Source organism: Phoxinus phoxinus (assembly GCF_949152265.1).
Source record: "Phoxinus phoxinus genome assembly, chromosome: 25".
Lineage (NCBI taxonomy): Eukaryota > Metazoa > Chordata > Actinopteri > Cypriniformes > Leuciscidae > Phoxinus > Phoxinus phoxinus.
The window spans coordinates 1,848,892-1,867,764 of record NC_136900.1 but is presented as its reverse complement, the minus strand read 5'-3'; the positions used below and the strand labels follow the sequence as shown (position 1 = coordinate 1,867,764).

Below are 18,873 nucleotides of genomic sequence, written 5' to 3'. Positions count from 1 at the left end.
CATGAGAAACACTTTTACAGGAACTTCCCCAAACAGAAAAAGGAAAAGTTGCTCGTCTGCAAAATTGCTGTAAAGTTTACTGTAGAATTTCAGGAATATTTTCCATCTTAACTTTTTACTTCAAGTACATTGCAGTTCCCCATCAGTCAGTAAAATTCGACCAGGGCTGGACTGGGGCCAAAATTCAGCCCTGGAAAAATCCCGCCCCTGCGGCCCACAAGTTGCCCCGTGAAATGTATGTTGCCGCCATCGCAGCAAATCACAATGCTATTGACGGCAGGTCACTGGGAAAGCACGACCTGATCATCAGGTTCCTGAGCGGTGCCAGGCGGTTAAACCCTCCCAGGCCTCATCCCCTCCTGGGACCGAAGCGCTCTTCCCTGGGGTAGGAACAGCAGCTTTAACCGTCCCCAGAGTAAGACCCTGTCCCTTCCAACTTCCCTCTGGCTTACTTCGGGCGCTGGGAAGGTTACAACATTTTTGAGCCCGTGGCCAAAGTGGCACGACGGGACATGCAAATCTCACTGGCCAATGTCCATTAGCTTGTTTTGTAACCACTGGAGGTGACGTCAGTCCGACTAATCGTCTCCGTTCCCCACAATAGTAACCTAGACGTTACTTGACGGATTTGAAATGTGCGTCTCTGTTTGACATCCTCCAGTGACCATGGACAAACCAGTCTGCTTGATTGACACGGAGTCGGACGGGACGCTGTGTGTGCAGCGGTCAGCACTACAGATCCTGCAGCAGATCCAGCAGCCGGTGGTGGTGGTGGCCGTGGTGGGTCTCTACCGCACAGGGAAGTCCTACCTGATGAATCGCCTTGCAGGAAAACAAGCAGGTCAAAGACGAAAAGGGTGTTTCAAGCATCAAACTAAATAAATGTGTAATGCAGCTTTAAAAAAAGAAATGTTTTCCTGTACATTAGAAAGTGTCCGGTTTAAAAAACAATTTGGTTGAGAAAAATCTAGGGACTCCATTTTATGATTTCAAAATGGCTTCTTGATCCTGTTACACTGAATGATCACTTTACATACTCCATTTTTGGAACAAAAGTCCCCTGGTTATTTAAGTAGCCTACTTAATAAAAATAAGACATAGTCCAAGAAAACAAATATACTTTTTACTATTTTATATGTTTATTTAAAGATATAAAGGCAAAATCAAACTCCGGACCATTACACTGAATGAAAACTTTACACTTTGGAACATTATTTCTCCTATATTGACATTTTATTTTCACAAAAGATATTTCAAATATTAAAGTAGACACTCAACTTGAATAATTTTTTTTTTTTAAATGTATATAAAATGAATTTTGTCAATTTAATTGAATGCTGCTTCCAAAAGCTTAAGAGAAACATAATGCAGTTACATGCAAGTCATAGTATTATTCTTTTGTTTGTGTTTTGGTGTGGCATTATCAGGGTTTGCACTGGGCAGCACTATTGAGTCAAAGACGAAGGGCATCTGGATGTGGTGTGTGTCCCACCCCACTAAAATAGGAACCACTCTGGTGCTGCTGGACACCGAGGGACTCGGAGACGTGGACAAGGTGACTGTCAAACTAGTTCAATTATTATTTAGCCGGGGGAAGAAGAAAGAGATTCTGTACACAGACAAAGATGCATACGGCCAGGGAACTACTCTATCCATGCAGATAGCGAAATGAACTGAGATCTATGATGTTAGTGATAAGACAAACATATCAATATCTTTAGGATCTTAAATATCATATTGTGCACCAATCTCACAATTACAGATCATTCTAAAGAACACCATTCGTAAAAATGTCAGGCGTTGTGTCTCTATTATGGCTTGTGGTTTCATGTCAAATCAATATATCCTATTTATCTCAGGGAGACTCAAAGCATGACACCAAGATCTTCTCTCTGGCCGTCCTCCTGAGCAGCACTATAGTCGTGAACAGCCGAGGAACTATTGACAACCGGGCCATAGAGGAACTGCAGTATCCTTCTGATCATAGTTTCAATTTCATTGTCAATGTGACCATCTAAAGCAGGAACTTAGAATTGTTGTTGTGTATGACTGTCATTATGGAAATATTCCTTTATTTAAAAAGCTTGATGGAAATGGTGCGTATGTATTTTAAAGGGTAACTAAACCCCTGGTCACCCACTGGCAATATTTGATGAATGCTGGAAAAATGGAGGCGAACCGAGGGCACAAATCATTTTAGAGATTTTAAAATGTTTCTAAATAATATTAGTGACACGAATATTCTCACAAAGCAAAGCGTCTCCCCCTCTGTCGCGCGAGCTCGTGCTGGGGGCGTGGCTAGTGACCCGCTGGCAAAGCCTTCATACGTCACGCGGGGAAACAACTTCAAATATGAAAATTCAACTGCAGTAGCCAGACGTTTTTACACCATATATTGTAGAATTAAAACACTTTATACTCAAATATCAAAACATTTACTCGAATCAATGTACAGAACTAATAAAGCCCCAGTCTTACAGATCATTAACTAAAAAAAGTTTTGGTTTCACTGTATTTGGATGGTCCCTTTAACACATTCTGTTGTCTATAAGTAACATAGCGCCTTCATGTCTACTAACTATCATTAGAGTGTTAGTAGAGCATTAGTAGACGGGTAGGGTTAGGGTTAGAATAAGTTGGCAATCATGTAGTTGCAAAGTTACTTATAGTCAGTAGAGTGTCTGTTGGAGGAGCATCACAATAAAGAGTTAAGCAGACAGTCTACTAATACTCTAATGAGAGTTAGTTGACATGTTTTGTTCAGGGTTTAGTTACCCTTTAAGCAAATTCAACTTGAAATCATTTTATGTACAATTAAAAAGAAAACCTCTGATATGTATATAAATATTTGAGTTAGATAATAATGCCCATGCCCATCTGCCTCTACACTTGTTGCTTAATCCTGGCAATAGTATCTCACAATTCCTCAGCTTGCAGATTCAGTTTCAAAAGGTTTATTGTGCATTTTAAATTATAAAGATTCAATGTCACTATGGCCTTCATATTATGTATTTTGGAAATTGGCCATTAGCTACTAGGGCTGTAACGATTAATCGCGATTAATCAAAATTCAAAATAAAAGTTTGTGTTTACATAATAAATGTGTGTGTATTGTGTATAATTATTTTGTATATATAAATACACACATGCATGTATATATTTAATAAAAATGTATTATTTATATATAAAATAGTTCTATTTATATATAATATAAATCATATAAAAATATATATGCAGTATATAAATGCAAATATTTCTCAAATATATACATGCATGTGTATGTATTTATATATACAAAATAATTATACACAATACACACACATATATTATGTAAACACAAACTTTTATTTTGAATTTTGATTAATCGCGATTAATCGTTACAGCCCTATTAGCTACATTTGGTAAATAACAACTCTCTTCTCTTTCGAGATTACTGGTTTTCTATATGGTCCAGAATTGCTTTCTGTATGGTCCCTGGCTCATAGTGCATGACTGTTCTTTAACTAACACTAAACAGATATGTCACTGAGCTAACAGAGTACATCAAGATCAAATCACCTGATGAAGTTGTTGATGACTCAGAGTTTAAGTTCTTGCCCAACTTCATCTGGGCTGTGAGGGACTTCACTCTGCAGCTAAACATCAATGGCCAAGACGCAACAGAGGATGAATATCTAGAGTTTGCTCTAAAGCTAAAACTAGGTAATATTGTAAGCCTGAACGTTTATTTAATGAACTGCTTTATCAGACTGTGCAGCTAGTTTATGCATACGTGCTTTCCCTAGCAGTTCCAGTTACTGATTTTAGCTTCCTGTGGTTATCTACAGTGATATCCAAGATCATTTATAATTAACATTTTTATTTTTTATAGATAAATTGGAGGCTTACAGTTTCTTTGATTTTAAAGAATTAATTGTGTACACTGTGTATCATTTGACTGAAGGACAGCTTTGTGTTCTTTTGAAGGCAACTCGAGTCAAGTGAATAATTACAACCTTCCAAGAGAGTGCATTCAAAAATACTTCCCATCACGGAAATGTTTCACCTTCCCATTCCCAACCAAACCAGACAATGTCTCTCATCTGGAGACACTGGACCAAGCTGATATTTCAAAAAAATTCTTGGAGGTCACTGATCGTTTCTCCCAGTTTATCTTTGACCAGAGCCAAGTGAAAAATCTGACAGATGGATGCACGGTCACAGGCAGAGGTAAATCAATGAGTCTCTTAATGTTTTGTTTTATGGTGGGCAGGTTTCTTGCACATGATATTCACCAACATCCTCATGACAGGATGCTTGAAAATCAAAAACAGCTTCAGAAACGAAGCCTCTTTGTTCAAGGTCAAGGTCAAATTTTTTTATAAAGCACATTTCCAAGCAGTCATTACTGCCACAAAGTGCTGTACAGACGTTCAGCACAGAAGTTACATAGCCAAAATGTCCCAATAATAACAGTAATAGTTAAAACACATGTAAACATTTTTACAATCAAACATCACAACGTCACAGCTCGTATTGTATTAAAAGATTTCTCAAAAAGATGAGTCTTTAAAAGCAATTTAAATGAATCAATAGAGCTAGCTTCTTTAATATTAAGGGGAAGAGCATTCCATAGCTTAGGTCCTGCAACAGAAAATGCTCTGTCTCCTCTGCTTCTCAGTCTAGAGCTAGGACAGTCTAGAAGTCGCTGGTCATTTGACCTAAGTGCTCTGACTGGGGTGTGCATAGTCAGCAAATCTGCTAAATAAGACGGTGCTAATCCATTTAAAGATTTAAAAACAAATAATAGAATCTTGAACTGTATTCTGAAAGCAACAGGCATTTATCATTTGTTATCTAAATTACCTGCCATTTGCTACTCTGTAAGCAGCCACCATCCATACATTTTTTATTTTTTTTAAACTCCTTGTGTTTGTCCCCTCTGCCTCCCTAAAGTGTTGGGTCATCTTGTGAAAATGTACGTGGACACCTTCTCCGGTGGGGCTGTGCTGTGTCTGGAGAATGCTGTGATCGCCATGGCAATGATTGAGAATGAGTCTGCAATGAAAGAGGGGCTTGAGGTTTACCAGAGTGGAATGGAGAAGCTGAAGGACTCCTTTCCCCTGGAACTGAATGAAATCACCTCTAAACACCAGTGTTTCCGCCTCATGGCAACACAAACCTTCACGAAACGCTCCTTCAGGGACAATGATGGGAAGTACTTGACATCTTTAGAGGTAGGTGGGAGTTGTCATACCAAATTATACCAAGGTCTGTCTGAATACTCGATTCTGATTGGCTGGAAGTTGTGCAACAAAACCGTTTAATGCACAGGTAGTTCCAAGTCAGTTTAATCACTGTTCTATATTAATGCACTGTTTTCATTGAATAGGAAAATCAAAGGTCAGATACTGTTTTGGCTTTACAGTCAAAGTAAGTTTTTGATTGATTCACTTCTGTTGCAAAAAATCATTAGTTATTAACTTAGGGGCCGCTTGCACAACATTTGAACTTAAAACAGAAACCCTTAAATGGGTTTTTAATGCATTTTAATACGTCCTGGCCTTTCATTTGCACAACAACTGTGTTTGGTGACTTGAGAACGCAAACTTTGAGATAGGTTCAAGTTTTTGAAACATTTCATCTCCATGTAAACGTCAAAAACGTGAATCATGATTGTGAACCGTGAAAGCGGTTATGACGTGCACAAGCGTATTATGTGTTTAGTCTGGTGTGTGCGTTTGAATGCATAAGACTACGCGCCTGTGCACAGTCTTTCTTTATAAAGTGACATCGCCAAATTATTTGTCTGGCATGCACTATACCAGGGGTATTCAATTAAAGTTCCAAGAAGTCTGGTCTCTATATTTCCTTCCCAGCAAATATCCGGACTATACATATACATGTATACAGGTGAAACTCTAAAAAATAGAATATCATGCAAAAGTTAATTTATTTCAGTAATTCAACTTAAAAGGTGAAACTAATATATTATATAGATAAAATGAAATAAAATGCTGTGTGGAGTCAACCAATCTAACACAGTCTCACCCCAAAACGTCACATACTGACGGGTCTTGACCATTCGGCAACATACGACGAAAAAGGTACCCTTTAACGTCCATATGTGACGATTCGGGAATGGTTGGGTTTAGGTATGCGGTAGGGTACCGCTAGAAGGCGCTGCTGGTGCGCTTATGTCTGCGTCTCATATGGACGTTAAAGGGTACCCTTTTCGTCGTATGTTGCCGAATGGTCAAGACCCGTCAGTATGTGACGTTTTGGGGTGAGACCGGGCTGACCAATCCGCATGTTCAGTGCCCAAGTCCCACCCCCAAAAGTTCCTAAACTTTGAAAATATATTATTTTACTATATTATTTTGCGGACACCACTTAGCAGATTGTCGTCACTCAATGGCTAGCTGTCTAAGTATCTCATCACACCGACGAACAGGAAGGGGGCCAGAGCAAATTACAGTGTCTAATATCATACTTGTGAGTTCACACACCTCTTTAACGTTAATTTTAGCGATCTCCTACTCAGTCGAGCCACGAACGCTGTGCTAAGGGAGCTGGTCGATAGGTTTAAGTCACAGTTCAGCTCTTGTAGCACGAATTTAGTGGCTCAACTGTTCGAGACTGTTTTCCAAGATGGCTCCCGCCTGTATACGCGTAATGTACTGTCTTTATAAAGTATCTTCTTATTAAACTGTCTGTATACTTACAAAGTTCTCAATGCTCCGGTTTGCATGTAGGGACCCTCATTATGCTACTGTGTTAGTGTGAGGCTATTTTGAGCCTTGTTAGTGGTATTAACTAGCGATTTCTTTTTATATATATTCGATGCCCCATATATATATTCGATGCCCCATATACTAGCGTTATAAGCGAATCTGTTTTTAGAGATAACTCTTTACATTCGATTTAAATTGTCCTTTAAAAACTGCTGCGGCTCCAGAAGCACTTAAAACTGCTGCTGTCACTCCCATTTAAAAAAAAACAAAATTCTGATGTTACATTATTTCATATTATCGCCTAATCTCAAATCTTTAATTTCTGGCTAAAATATTGGAGAGAATGGTTGTGGCCCAATTGCACAAACACTTGAAAATCATTTATTTGAGCCCCATCAATCTGGGTTTCGTAAATTGCACAGAACTGAGACTGCGTTGGTTACAGTCACTAATGACTTGCTAATAGCTTCCGACTCCGGCTCCCTGTCTCTTCCAATTCTCTTGAATCTTAGTTCAGCCTATGATACTATTGACCATGCGTCTTGAAACTGTATTTGGTCTGTCAGAGACAGTTCTTGGCTGGGTTAGGTCCTATTTTACTGACCACAGTCAATTTGTTTTTAACCCTCAAACTCACTGCGCGTTCAGAGAACATTTACTGAAGCGATCCGTTCCAAACTATTAAACATTATTGTTACCATATTATACATCTACGTTTGAGCAGATATCCACAAACACAGTATTTGACAGTAAACACGGGTCTAAACATTATAATATTCACCATGTTAGAGTAAACACTCATACTAGCCTACTTTCATCATGCTGTGTTTTATTATCTGTGTTTTATTAGTCTAGTTCACATTTCAACATGTTTCTGTCTATATATAGATACACATACATGTACGACATTAGGCTTCATGTTTTTACTCCAATCTCATTTCATAACGTAGTACATTTTAGTCTGGTACCAGTTTAACATGTCTTACCTTAAAAATCGTATCTTCAAATCGCGTTCTTCTAATTCTTTTGAGGTAAATCCAAGGTAAACAGCACAGCACAAACATAGTCTTCCAAACTCGATGAAAAGCAGAGGAGTAAGTTACTGAAGTCTCTGGTTCTTTGTTTTGAGGTAATGAGGGCGTTCACAGTTTTGCGTTCCTTCATGTGGACTATTTGCATGTCAATGCTCGTGCGCGTGTGGGTGTGCTCACATTAGAGTTAATAAGGACTCGTTAGAAACTGTACATGTTGTTGCTTTCATACGGATTAATTAAACAGAGAATATTTGCCTTTGATATAATTTACATCACTTAAAAATAGAGACTCCAGGCGTTGTAAGGACATACGTTTCAAGTGTGTGTGACAAACATTCGCTGAGTTACAGATTATTTTCTGTCGTGTTTCAGAATGAACTTCACATTGAGAGAGACGGCAGAACGCATCATGTTTATTTTCTTTATTTTACAAAAACACAACATTTTGTTTTTATTATGAGTGTACACAAATAAAACAAGACATTTAACAGTTTTTAATGATTTATAACACGTATATGTAAGATCAAAATCAACAGAGTATTTTGATTGTCTTTTGCACTGATAAGAAAAAAAGCGAGCAGATCACGCCGACCCCAGAGCGTTAAGGGTGGCTATATGTCCAACGTAGGTTCTGTTCATACTGGTGTCCCTCAGGGGTCTGTATTGGGTCCCTTACTTTTTAGTATGTATATTTACCCACTTGGTCAACTACTTACTAACTTTTATGCTGATGATACGCAGATCTATATCCATTCAAGACCAGGTCAACATGTGGATGTTGAGCATCTTTCAAACTGAGATCAAGATTTGGATTTTAATAACTTTCTGTCTTTAAATAGCTCTAAAACTGAAGTTATGCTCTTCAGCTCTACTCATCAACTGCTACATGTTGGGATTCCTACTTTGTCTGGTGATGCCTTGGAGTTTCAAAGCAAATTAAAAAATCTTGGTGTCATATTTGATGCCACACTGAGCCTTTTGTGCAGAATACGGTTCAGACGTCCTTTTTTCACTTCAGAAATATAGCACGTATACGTCTTATGTTGTCCTTTTCTAGTTGCGGAGTTGCTGGTTGATACTCTTTTCACGAGTTCATTACTACAGTAATGGTCTTCTAGCTATGACACACACTTTAATCTGTTGCGGAGACTCTCTATTCGTTCCGGTAAAATAACAAAGTAAAGTGCACACAAACGTGTCCCTGCTTGATATACAACCACTGATAAACATAATCGGTTTTAATGAGAAAAAAAAATAACTATACGAGTGCGGATTAGAACCCATAACCTCTGACACGCTTGCCAAAAGTTCTGTCACTGGACCATTAAAGTACATACATAGAAGAGTCGGATCTATGTATATCTTCACGTGAAAATTCTCGGCACCAACATTATTAGATCTCTTTAAACGACAAATTAAACACAATGTACTATTTAAATCGATTGCTGGACATTGTAATGTTATTGTACATAGGTACATCTGATTTATGATTTAGCATTGTATTAGGCATTAGGCATTGTAAACTGGGCCACAGATGGTAAGCACATTGAGACAAATGAATATTCGATGTTTGGAGAACGGGTGTTAGCAGCAATTACTTTGTCCATCACCAAACGGAGAGCCCTGTCCAGAACGTGATGCTGACAACTGATAAATTGTAGCATGATGACGCCCTTCTTTGAAAACATTTGTTGCAATCTGACAACAGCTACACTCCTTTTACCCAGTGTTAACGCTGGTTGTATAGGCAATGACCATTAATTGCATTTTTTAATTGCATTGCAGTTTTATTCATCAAGAACTATCACAATTCACCTTTGGCTAAGGTGGGGATTGAGCAATGTTAGTTGGGGGGGTGTAAGCAATGTTAGTTGCTTACATTAACTAAATGAGCCTACAATAGCAGACATAAGCCCTTGAAATAAAAAAAATGGCCATGTTTTATAAAAAGGTTGACAAAACTAAATAAAAACATAGAAATTATGTAATATAACGTTCATTTAGTTGTAGATTACATTCTCATATCCATTTTTTTTTTATGTCACAAGGAATAATCTGTTTTACTGCTTTGCACGATTCTTTTGTAGTGTGGTTTTGGTTTAGCCTACTAAAGTGTACTAAAATAAACATTAGGGATGGCTGACGCGAAACACTCGTTCCGAAGCTTTGCGAGATCCCGAAGCGCAGATGTTTCGAAACACTGATCCGAAGCGTGATTCAAAACACCCATGTCACGTGACTATGGCCAAACGAAGCCTCGAAGTGTTTCACAAGTGTTTCATCAGGTGTGATCCGCCGAATCAGCGTTTGATTGACACGGTCGGGAACAGAACACACAATCGCACATCTGTAAAAGTGAAATCAACGCATATTGACCTCGTGGGTTTTTGTGAGAGGAGTTTGATATTGAGATAGTGCGATTTGTTTAGTTATATTTAGGCTTACATTTAAATTTACACAACACATTGACTGATAGGCTAGAGACACAGAGTAGACATAGTGACACATTAATAGATACATAGATATAAATATATATAGACAGCTAGATTAATAGATAGATAGATACATAGATAGATTAAAGATAGGGATAGAAATGTCAACATCAGACCCATCAACATCATCAACATCAACACCAGTAGAAACACAGGACAGTTTATGGGAACTGTTTGATACTCGTATCCATCAAACCCAGATGATACACAATGCTACAGCTGATGCCACAGTGGAAGTGAAAAAATACATCAACGATGCGTATTTGCCCAGATCTCATGATCCACTAACTTACTGGAAAGAGAGAGCAGTAGGCTAATGTTTCCTCTATGTCATGGCTAAAAAATATCTTTGCATTCCAGCAACAAGTGTCCCTTGTGAGAGGATTTTTTCAAAGGCTGGAGAAATTATCTGTAAAAAAAGAAGTAGGCTAAGTCCTTCCACAGCAGAGAAATTAATATTTTTGAATAAAAATATCTAAAAAAGTGAGACATTGTGGCTTGATTTATTTTATTAATATTCATTTTGCAGGACCAAAATAACATTATGCACTGTGATGAGCCTATATGTTACAAGCTTCACATATTAGAAAAGTACAATAATAAAAAAAACAACAACAATTTTAATGGCTCGTCAAGGTTGTTTCAGATCAACACCTGCAAGTGACCACTAGGTGTCACCGTGGAGACGGGTGTCGGATTGATTCGAAGCCTCGAAACAATATGGACCATTTGGTTCAACTGTTTCATTGCTTCACGAAGCCTCGATCTGCCCATCACTAATAAACATTCACGAGTGTACCTGACTTCTTCTCACCGCTGATTCCTGATGGTTTAGAGGATAATTACACCGAGTCGCACCCTGTCTTTTCAAAGAATAGTACACCGGCGAGCGCGAAGTATAAATGCCTCGTGGGGAGGCGCGCGCGCAGACAGCAGAGGCGCGCGCGCAGCCGAGGCTCGCAAACCCATAGACGGCTCTGACAGCGCATAGACTGCTTCTTTTTCCGTTCTGATTGCCGCGCTTGACTTCTAGGTGTGTAACCTTTATTATTGTTCGGTCTGAAACGGCGCCCAGTGACGGATGGTGTAGCAATATTGTTGTCCAGGTGGAAATCGGGAGAAAGGTCGGTCCGGGAGATTTTCGGGAGGGGCTTTGAAATTCGGGAGTCTCCCGGAAAAATCGGGAGGGTTGGCATGTATGTATCAAGGAGCAACACTGTTCATGCAGAGCTGGTCTCTATTCACTTCTATAATCGTTATTACAAAGCAAACGGACTACGCGAGTATAAAGTTGTATTTATTAGCAGCGTGTGCTAGCGTATCAACAATTAGGGTAGAGAACCGAAATCATAACCTAAAACTGTCTAACTAGTATAACTTCACAGTACGGTTAAAAGCTAAATGTATCTTAGAGCACAAAGTGCTTGTTGATCCTTGAGGGGTTTCGCTGACTGAGGACGTCCACACAGTTTAATCCAAAGACGACACTTGTCAGGATTTGACTTGAAATTCCCCCCTCCAACCTCTCTGGGAAACGCGTATCTGTGTTACAAATGCCCCAGGCACAACGTTTAACCATATTTTTGATAAAACTACGACGGTAATAGCCTGCCTAGACCAAAAATATGAGACGCCGGTGTTAAAGTCAATGGAGCGCCGTGAAAAAGTGTCGGACCCTCTGTGGAGCTCGTTCTTGGCTGCGCTGTGATTGGTCAATCTACATTCTAGGGCGTGGCTTAGCCAAAGGCGAATTCCTTCAGCAATATGTTCAGCCTTTCCATCTGTCAAACACAATGCATCCAATTTTTCAGTACCACCACCTGATATTCATTTTTCCATTGAAATGTAAAGACCATTATTCCATCTGTAATTTTTCAATAATTTCCTCCTTCGATTTAGCAGCCTCTTTGTATATTGACTTGTAAATTGTTGCAATGTAAATACAATCACATGACAGTTTGCATATTTTAGCAGCTTTACTTGTTGATACTCTTGTGTATGTCACCGTAGCTGTTGCAACTTTGCTTTTATTGTGTGTTTTTTCTGGTTTGTGGTCGAGTACATTATAATGTTTCTATTCGCAGTACATATATCATCTCAACAGTTCTAGAAAGTATTAGGAAGTGCTGCTTATAAGCAGAAATGTTTGTTATATGGTTGTTCCAACTTTTATCGAGGGTGACATTTTTATTTTTTTAAACTTAGAAGAATTAGGGCCTTTTTTTATAATTTTTAAGCAAAAGTATATGTATAAAACAGTAAAAATGCCAAATATGAAAACCTGAGGGAACCAAACAAACGCACTTTCAAATTTAGGTTCTGTAGAAATCCCAACAATAATGTCAGTTAGATATATATAAAAAAGATGACACCTTTAATTCTGATGTGTCTTTTATGATGTAAAGTCCTGTGTGTCCTTGTTATGTTGTTGTTTTGTAGGACAGGTAGATATCTTTATCTGGACAAAGTTGTTTCAAGCAGTGTCTAGTTCTTCTTGTTAATCCCTTTCAAGGCTTTCTTTATACCAAATCAAAGAAAGCTAAGTGAAAGGGAAAATAGAAATATCCATCCATCAGTTTGCGGGGATGCTGGAGTCTATCCCAGCATCTCGGGCTATAGGCAGGCAAACACCCAGATGGATGGCCAGTCCATCACAGGACTAATTATTTTAATTTGTTATTATTAGATGTATAAACATCTATGGTCGGTTACACAATCAAGGCTTAATCCTAGTCCCAGACTAAAATGCATGGTTGAACTGTCAAAACTGGAAGCAACTTGCACTGACATATCCTAAACTATATCAATGCCATTGTTTTGTCTCAAGATTCACACCAGTAATCTGTTTTTCTAAGAGACATTTATAAAAGCTACTTAAATGACCTAATTGAACTAAGGCCTACACCTGGCTTAATCTAAGCCTTGAATGTGGAACCAGGTCCTAACGGTTTATCTGGAAAACTTAGGTGCAAACCCTTGTGCATCCTATAGTTATATGTCCCGTGTCCTTAGGCAAGACACAGAACCCGTACTTGCTCCCAGTGGTTAGGATAGGACACTTTGTATGGTAGCCTCCACCACTGGTTGGAAGATATGACTTGTAAGTTTGTTTGGATAAAAGCATCTGCTAAATGATTAGATAGATAATGTGCAAAAGAACTCAAACAATGAGCATTAAATATTCTTCCTGATTTTTTCCCCTTGTGCTGTTTTAGGAAGCCATCAGTCATCAATATGATGCATATCTCTGGGACAATGAGAAGGCTTCTGAGGCAAAATGTGAAAGTCTTATGTCAGTCCTCTCTGATCCAATGACAGAAAGAATCAATCAAGGATTTTATGCCAGCATTGGTGGTTATACTCTCTTCTGCCAGGACCTGGAGGACATAGTGAATCAGTACAATACACTTGCCTGCAAAGAAGTCAAGGTCATTCATGTTGCATTATGCTATTTTCAATGTTATTTATTGTTCAAATGCAGCAAAGCCATAATTACGCAATAAAAATATTGTGGTATATATTTTAAATGTAAAGTGATAGAATGTTTTCTCTTTCGTTGTGTCCTCATAGATTGCGGAGGTGTTGGAGAAGTTTCTACGGGAAAAGGTTGCAGTCACCACAGCCATTCAGCAAGCGGATGATAAACTAACTGAAAATGAAAGAATGATTTGTGGTAAAAGCTTTGTGTTTTTAACATAGCAGACACACAGGATAACATGAATGGGACCATCCCAGTTGTACAGTTGCTGTTCTAAATCTGCTCTTTAAGTAAAAACAGCAAGCTATATAAGCTATTCATGCATCTAGTAGAAGGGGGATGATGCCAGTCAATGGCCAAGAGAATGTGAGGCAGTCTCGTTCCAGATCTGCACCGGTTTGAGTGCTGCAGTTTTCAGTGTATTCATTGTTAAACATGTAAACATCTTGTCTCTTCACCATCTTTTATTTCCTTCAACCTCTTCTTTTTTGTCTGCCCAGAGGAGAGAGAGAGGGCAGTCCTGCTGGAACAAGAAATGATAGCCCAGGAAGAGAGGCAGCGCCAACTGGAGGAGAAGATGAAGACTGAACAACAGAATAACGAAGAGAGGGCGAGACAGATCATGCTAAGGAAACAAGAGGAGATGTCTCGCCAACAGCAGGAGACAAAGCGTGCAATGGAGAGTAAGCAGAGAGAGCAGGCCGCCCTGCTGGAGAAGAGCTTCCAGGAGAAAGCGGACAGGATGGCCCGGGAGAGAGCAGAGTTGCAGAGAAAGAATGCAGAGCAAGAGGAGATTGCAGCGAGAACGTATGCACAGATGATAGCAGATCAGCAGCAAAGAAATGAACAGAACATGGAAGTGCTGAGGCAACAGCACATACAACAGATGCAAGCAATTCATTACAGACCCAGACCCAGATCTGAATCCTCCTGTTCTATACAGTGAAATGTGCTGAAAGATTTAGTTTACTGCTTTTACGGATGTCTGAATATGTTATTACTATAATCTCACTGAATTTGACATGACTTTTTGTTGTTTTGAAATAGCTACACACTTTAAGTTATATCACAGCTTTTTCTGTCTACGTTTTGTCAATTTAATATATGTTTGGTAGCTGATCACCCATTTATGTAAATTACATAGGCTGATTATGGAATTTAGAATCCGATTTAAGCATATCTGATAGCAATAACATTGCAGCCACTGTCTAAATGATTAAATACATAAAAATATTATTCATTTGTTTGGCTTTGATAAATATCAGAGTTATAAGATTTCAGCTAGATTTGATTTAGCAGTGAAAACTTCATAGCCTGAATGTCTTGGGGTGTTTTTGCATATAGTTTGTTTGAGGAACGAAACCCAGTTCACTTAGGCCGCTTTCACACTAAATAACTTTACGTGACACACTTGCGTCCTGTTGTCATCATCTATGGGCTGCCTCATCTTGACATTGATTGGTTTGTAAATGGACGTGCGTCTGACCTCAGCGTGTTGTCAATTCGGCGGTAACTTTGACAAAATGAATGGACAGACGCATATCGTTGCAACTATATTGTTATTTTTATGGCATTATTGGTAATAAAAAGGACATGTGTCAAGGTCCTCCTCTCCCCATGTGCTACCACTAGGGATGGGCATCGTTAAGAAATTATCGATATCGATGCCATTGTCAAGTCTGCTTATCGATGCGATTCCTTATCGATTCCCATATCGATTCCTGTACCATTTGCTGAACACTTGTCTAATTTAAAGTGGTTTTAGAGAATGAAAACCAAGTGTGCAATATCAATACAGAAGTTGAATGATTTGAAATTTCTAAAAAAAAAAGTAAACATTTCTAAAACAAAGCTTTGTATTGTAATCACACTTAGTCCCCCTTGGGGTTAAAGTGCAATCAGGAACAACAAGCCAAAAAGACAAGATGGCATGCCCTGCTTTTGTAAACAGTGAAAATATAACATAACATACATGTATAACATAAAATATCATAACATAAAATGGGTGGATTGGGATTGGTGGGGATGTAAAAAAAAAAAAAAACTTGCATCACAATTATAAATATATTGTGATTGTCAAAACAGTTGGTGACTAAACAGAATTTTATTAAGTTTAGTGACAACGCAATGTTTACATGGTACAATGACTGGTATGCTACTGTTTTTATTATTGCTTGACAAAAATTTCACAATTTCAATTCAATTCTTGTGATTTGATTCTGATCTTGATTCAATATCGATTCCTTTGGATAAATATTAGGTGCAGTAGATGCGTTAATGTGTTCTCTCTCTCGGAGCCAGTGTCTGCTGTTCCAGAGCCGGAGCCAGTGTCTGCCGTTCCAGAGCCGGAGCCAGTGTCTGCTGTTCCAGAGCCGGAGCCAGTGTCTGCTGTTCCTGAGCCGGAGCCAGTGTCTGCTGTTCCAGAGCCGGAGCCAGTGTCTGCTGTTCCTGAGCCGGAGCCAGTGTCTGCTGTTCCAGAGCCGGAGCCAGTGTCTGCCGTTCCAGAGCCGGAGCCAGTGTCTGCTGTTCCAGAGCCGGAGCCAGTGTCTGCTGTTCCAGAGCCGGAGCCAGTGTCTGCCGTTCCAGAGCCGGAGCCAGTGTCTGCTGTTCCAGAGCCGGAGCAAGTGTCTGCTGTTCCTGAGCCGGAGCCAGTGTCTGCTGTTCCAGAGCCGGAGCCAGTGTCTGCCGTTCCTGAGCCGGAGCCAGTGTCTGCTGTTCCTGAGCCGGAGCCAGTGTCTGCTGTTCCAGAGCCGGAGCCAGTGTCTGCTGTTCCAGAGCCGGAGCCAGTGTCTGCTGTTCCAGAGCCGGAGCCAGTGTCTGCTGTTCCAGAGCCGGAGCCAGTGTCTGCTGTTCCAGAGCCGGAGCCAGTGTCTGCTGTTCCAGAGCCGGAGCCAGTGTCTGCTGTTCCAGAGCCAGTGTCTGCTGTTCCAGAGCCGGAGCCAGTGTCTGCTGTTCCAGAGCCGGAGCCAGTGTCTGCTGTTCCAGAGCCGGAGCCAGTGTCTGCTGTTCCAGAGCCGGAGCCAGTGTCTGCTGTTCCAGAGCCGGAGCCAGTGTCTGCTGTTCCAGAGCCGGAGCCAGTGTCTGCTGTTCCTGAGCCGGAGCCAGTGTCTGCTGTTCCTGAGCCGGAGCCAGTGTCTGCTGTTCCAGAGCCGGAGCCAGTGTCTGCTGTTCCTGAGCCGGAGCCAGTGTCTGCTGTTCCTGAGCCGGAGCCCGTGTCTGCTGTTCCAGAGCCGGAGCCAGTGTCTGCTGTTCCAGAGCCGGAGCCAGTGTCTGCTGTTCCAGAGCCGGAGCCAGTGTCTGCTGTTCCAGAGCCGGAGCCAGTGTCTGCTGTTCCAGAGCCGGAGCCAGTGTCTGCTGTTCCAGAGCCGGAGCCAGTGTCTGCTGTTCCTGAGCCGGAGCCAGTGTCTGCTGTTCCTGAGCCGGAGCCAGTGTCTGCTGTTCCAGAGCCGGAGCCAGTGTCTGCTGTTCCAGAGCCGGAGCCAGTGTCTGCTGTTCCAGAGCCGGAGCCAGTGTCTGCCGTTCCAGAGCCGGAGCCAGTGTCTGCCGTTCCAGAGCCGGAGCCAGTGTCTGCTGTTCCAGAGCCGGAGCCAGTGTCTGCTGTTCCAGAGCCGGAGCAAGTGTCTGCTGTTCCTGAGCCGGAGCCAGTGTCTGCTGTTCCAGAGCCGGAGCCAGTGTCTGCTGTTCCAGAGCCGGAGCCAGTGTCTGCTGTTCCAGAGCCAGAGCCAGTGTCTGCTGTTCCAGAGCCGGAGCCAGTGTCTGCTGTTCCAGAGCCGGAGCCAGTGTCTGCTGTTCCAGAGCCGGAGCCAGTGTCTGCTGTTCCTGAGCCGGAGCCAGTGTCTGCTGTTCCAGAGCCGGAGCCAGTGTCTGCTGTTCCAGAGCCGGAGCCAGTGTCTGCTGTTCCAGAGCCGGAGCCAGTGTCTGCTGTTCCAGAGCCGGAGCCAGTGTCTGCTGTTCCAGAGCCGGAGCCAGTGTCTGCTGTTCCAGAGCCGGAGCCAGTGTCTGCTGTTCCTGAGCCGGTATTCTTTGCTGTTCCTGTGCCGTGGTCGCCCTGGTCTTTACCACCGTTGCCGCCCGAGGGGTCTTCACCATCGTGGCCGCCCGTGGGAAGTTCTCCGCCCTGGCCGCCCGATGGGTTGTCTGCTTCGCCCTGGCCTCCCGAGGGGTCTTCACCGCCCTGGCTGCTTGCACGACCTGCGTTCCCCTGGCCGCCCGATGGACTGTCTTCTCCGCTCTGGCCACCCGATGGACTCACGGTTTTGCCCTGGCCGTTGGTTAAGCCGTCACCCTTTGTTCCTGTTTCCCTTCATGGTCCTGACCCACCATCCCTCCCACCGATCCTCCACCGTTCCACCTCCCTCTTGAACTGTTGTGTTGTAGTTACGTTATGGAGCGTCTGGTAGCCGCTCCGTAGAGAGGGGGTACTGTCACAGTGTCTGGTTGTGTTTCCCTGGGTTGTCACTAGAGGTCCTTGTTCTCACGGTGTCTTTCACATTTGACTTCAATTCCCAGCATTCTGTCTGTCACGCATCAGTTCATTACACTCAGCTGTTTCCCATCACCTTGTTAGATGTGTGTGTATATATACTCTGGCTGTTTCTGTGTTAGTTGTCGAGTCCTTGTTAGATGTCCTCACACTTCCTGGTTGGTTTCTTGCCTGTTCCTGTATTTTGTTATTCTTATTGGATTGCTTGCATGGTATTTGACCCTTGCCTGGACTGGATTACGCTTTACGGATTACCCCAAAGAAATACATCTAACTGCACTTGGATCTGCTGTCTCTCCATTGTGTGTGTCGTGACAACCTTTTCTTCCAAATCCTGTGGACATCTCAGCGCAAATCGTTAGACGAGCACATCGTAGAGAAAGAGTTTTTAGCCAGACAAAATCCCCTTGCCTTTCCTGATAGTTACTTGTATGAAAGATACAGATTTTCTGCGGAAGGAATATCTTATCTTTGCGAACTTCTTGAGCTGCACATGAAGAATTTGACATGTCGAATCCATGCACTTACTGTACCGCAAATGGTATTGCATTGCGTTTTTTTGTGCAAATTGTACATACTTGCACGGTCGGTGATGCACAGAATCTAGGAGAAAACACTGTTTGTCGAACCATTCGCTAGGTGGTCCTCGCTCTGCAGGAGTATATTAATAGTT

General features: G+C 41.5%; 1 protein-coding gene across 2 annotated transcripts in view; it reads left to right on the top strand.

The window, feature by feature from the left end:
• Positions 1-15,746, top strand: part of LOC306993956 (guanylate-binding protein 4-like) — a 51,437-nt gene extending 35,691 nt beyond the window's left edge. The window contains exons 2-10 of one of the 2 annotated variants that reach the window (XM_079604174.1): positions 662-841; positions 1,428-1,555; positions 1,860-1,969; positions 3,518-3,702; positions 3,967-4,209; positions 4,936-5,216; positions 13,455-13,667; positions 13,810-13,912; positions 14,218-15,746. In XM_079604174.1, coding sequence (XP_079460300.1) covers positions 667-841; positions 1,428-1,555; positions 1,860-1,969; positions 3,518-3,702; positions 3,967-4,209; positions 4,936-5,216; positions 13,455-13,667; positions 13,810-13,912; positions 14,218-14,663 — 1,884 coding nt within the window. In that variant the 5' untranslated portion in view covers positions 662-666 and the 3' untranslated portion in view covers positions 14,664-15,746. The remainder of the gene's footprint in view (positions 1-661; positions 842-1,427; positions 1,556-1,859; positions 1,970-3,517; positions 3,703-3,966; positions 4,210-4,935; positions 5,217-13,454; positions 13,668-13,809; positions 13,913-14,217) is intronic. The other variant, XM_079604175.1, reaches the window with a different exon arrangement.
• The last annotated feature ends 3,127 nt before the right edge of the window (positions 15,747-18,873 follow it).